Genomic DNA, 1,787 nt, shown 5'->3' on the forward strand with positions numbered 1-1,787 from the left:
ACTGGAGGTAGAAAGGACCCTCCCAACTGTCCCCCTCCCCAAGCCATGTGGTGGGTCGAAGACACCTCTAAGGCAGCCCAGACTCCAGCCTGGCCTGGGGCTGAGAACGCTGGCTTCCCAGGGGTGGCTGTGGTCTGAGTTCTGGTTGCTGCAGGCACTCCCCCCCCCGCCCCCCCAGGTCTGGCCAGGTCAAGGGGACCCCCAGAGCTAGGTCCATCAGCGCCTCCAAACAAGAGAATGTGGTCACAGCAGCGCCCACGAGGGGCTGGCAGCCTTCTCCCCGGGTACCCACCTGGCCCCTCGCCCACCTTGTCCGAGGGTGCAGACCCCAGAACAGAGCCCAGTCCCGGAGAACCAGCCTGCCAGGCAGATGGGGAGGGGAGGGAGGGGGCGCGGGTCACTTTGGCATCTCCAAGGCGGACACCTGAGGCTTCACTTTGAAGTACTGGTTGAATCGGATCACTGCGTACCTGCGAAGACAGGGGAGGGAGCTGGGGTGAGGAGGGGAGCCGTGCTGGGGCTCACACAGCCGCTCCCCAGCGCAGCCCACCCAGGTCCGGGCAGGTCGACCCAGCCCAGGCTGATTTTTTTTTTTTTACTTCAATTATAATTTTACTTTCTTCTCAGCACAGACTAAACCTACTCTTCTCCAACAAGGTCATTTTTGATGTTCTGCAGTTCAGCAATGTTAAGTGCATTCATACTGTTGAGCAACAGATCTCGAGGACTTCATTTTACAAAACTGACACTCTATACCCCTCCAACGGCAACTCTCCCTGTCCCCGCCCCAGCCCCTGGCACCACCACTCTACTTTCTGTTCCTGTGACGTTATCCCATAGAGTGGGATCCTACAGTTTCTGTGTTTGTAACTGGCTTATTTCACTTAGTACAATGTCCTCAGGTCCATTCGTGTGGTAGCACGTGATGTGATTTCCTTTTTAAGGCTGAATAATGTTCTAGTGCATGAATTCACCACATTTTGTTGACCCATTCATCCATCGATGGGCATGGGGTGCTTCTACTCTTGGCTATTGTGAAAAATGCTGCCGCGAACATGGGCGTCAAGGTACCCCTTTGAGCCCCTGATTTCACCCCTTCTCCCCAGCAGTGAGCTTGCGGGGTCACACAGTCACTCTAATTGTTGAGGAAGAACAGTATCGCTTCCCACAGTCGTTGCACGTTTCTCCGAGTCCTTGCCAACACTTATGTTCTGTTTATCTGAGAGTAGCCATCCTGATGGTGATGTAGCTCATTGTGCTTTTGACCTCTAATGGCTGTGGACACTTTGAAACCAGGATGGATGGGGAGGAGACAGGTGAGGAGACTGGACCAGAATGAAGAACAAAGTGATTCCTGGCCCTTAGAGGCATATGTACCCACATGATGTAACCTCCCCACCCCCACCCCGTGGAGTCTGTATCCGAGTAGTGTCAGTACAGCCTGCAGCGCATCCCTGGGGGCCACTGAAGGAGGAGTGGGTCTGACAGCCCCCACAGCAAGCACGAAACCACCCAGTGGCCTCAGCAAGTCACTTCCACTCGGGAATGCTGACCCCTCTGCTAAGGAATGACGGCTGGGCTCATGACCTTTCAGGCTGATTTGCAGCCACCCCATTCCCCACCAGCCCCGTGGCCAGGGCCCTAGAGCTGCAGGAGGAGGCAGGGAAAGTGTAATCACCCGCCCGCCAGGCAGGGCAGGTGCATGGAATCCAGGCTCCTTCTAGAGCTGCACCTGCTGCTGACCTCCTCCGGAGCACTGACTCCTGGACCTGGCTGGCTGGTGGGGA

At 56.2% G+C, this 1,787-nt stretch overlaps 1 protein-coding gene across 1 annotated transcript in view; it reads right to left on the bottom strand.

The window, feature by feature from the left end:
* Positions 1 to 397: 397 nt before the first annotated feature.
* Positions 398 to 1,787, bottom strand: part of ETNK2 (ethanolamine kinase 2) — a 13,018-nt gene continuing 11,628 nt past the window's right edge. The window contains exon 6 of the mRNA XM_023748245.1: positions 398 to 470. Within this exon, the coding sequence (XP_023604013.1) occupies positions 398 to 470 (73 nt within the window). The remainder of the gene's footprint in view (positions 471 to 1,787) is intronic.

The sequence above is a fragment of the Myotis lucifugus genome, unplaced genomic scaffold (genome assembly GCF_000147115.1).
Source record: "Myotis lucifugus unplaced genomic scaffold, Myoluc2.0 scaffold_1224, whole genome shotgun sequence".
Lineage (NCBI taxonomy): Eukaryota > Metazoa > Chordata > Mammalia > Chiroptera > Vespertilionidae > Myotis > Myotis lucifugus.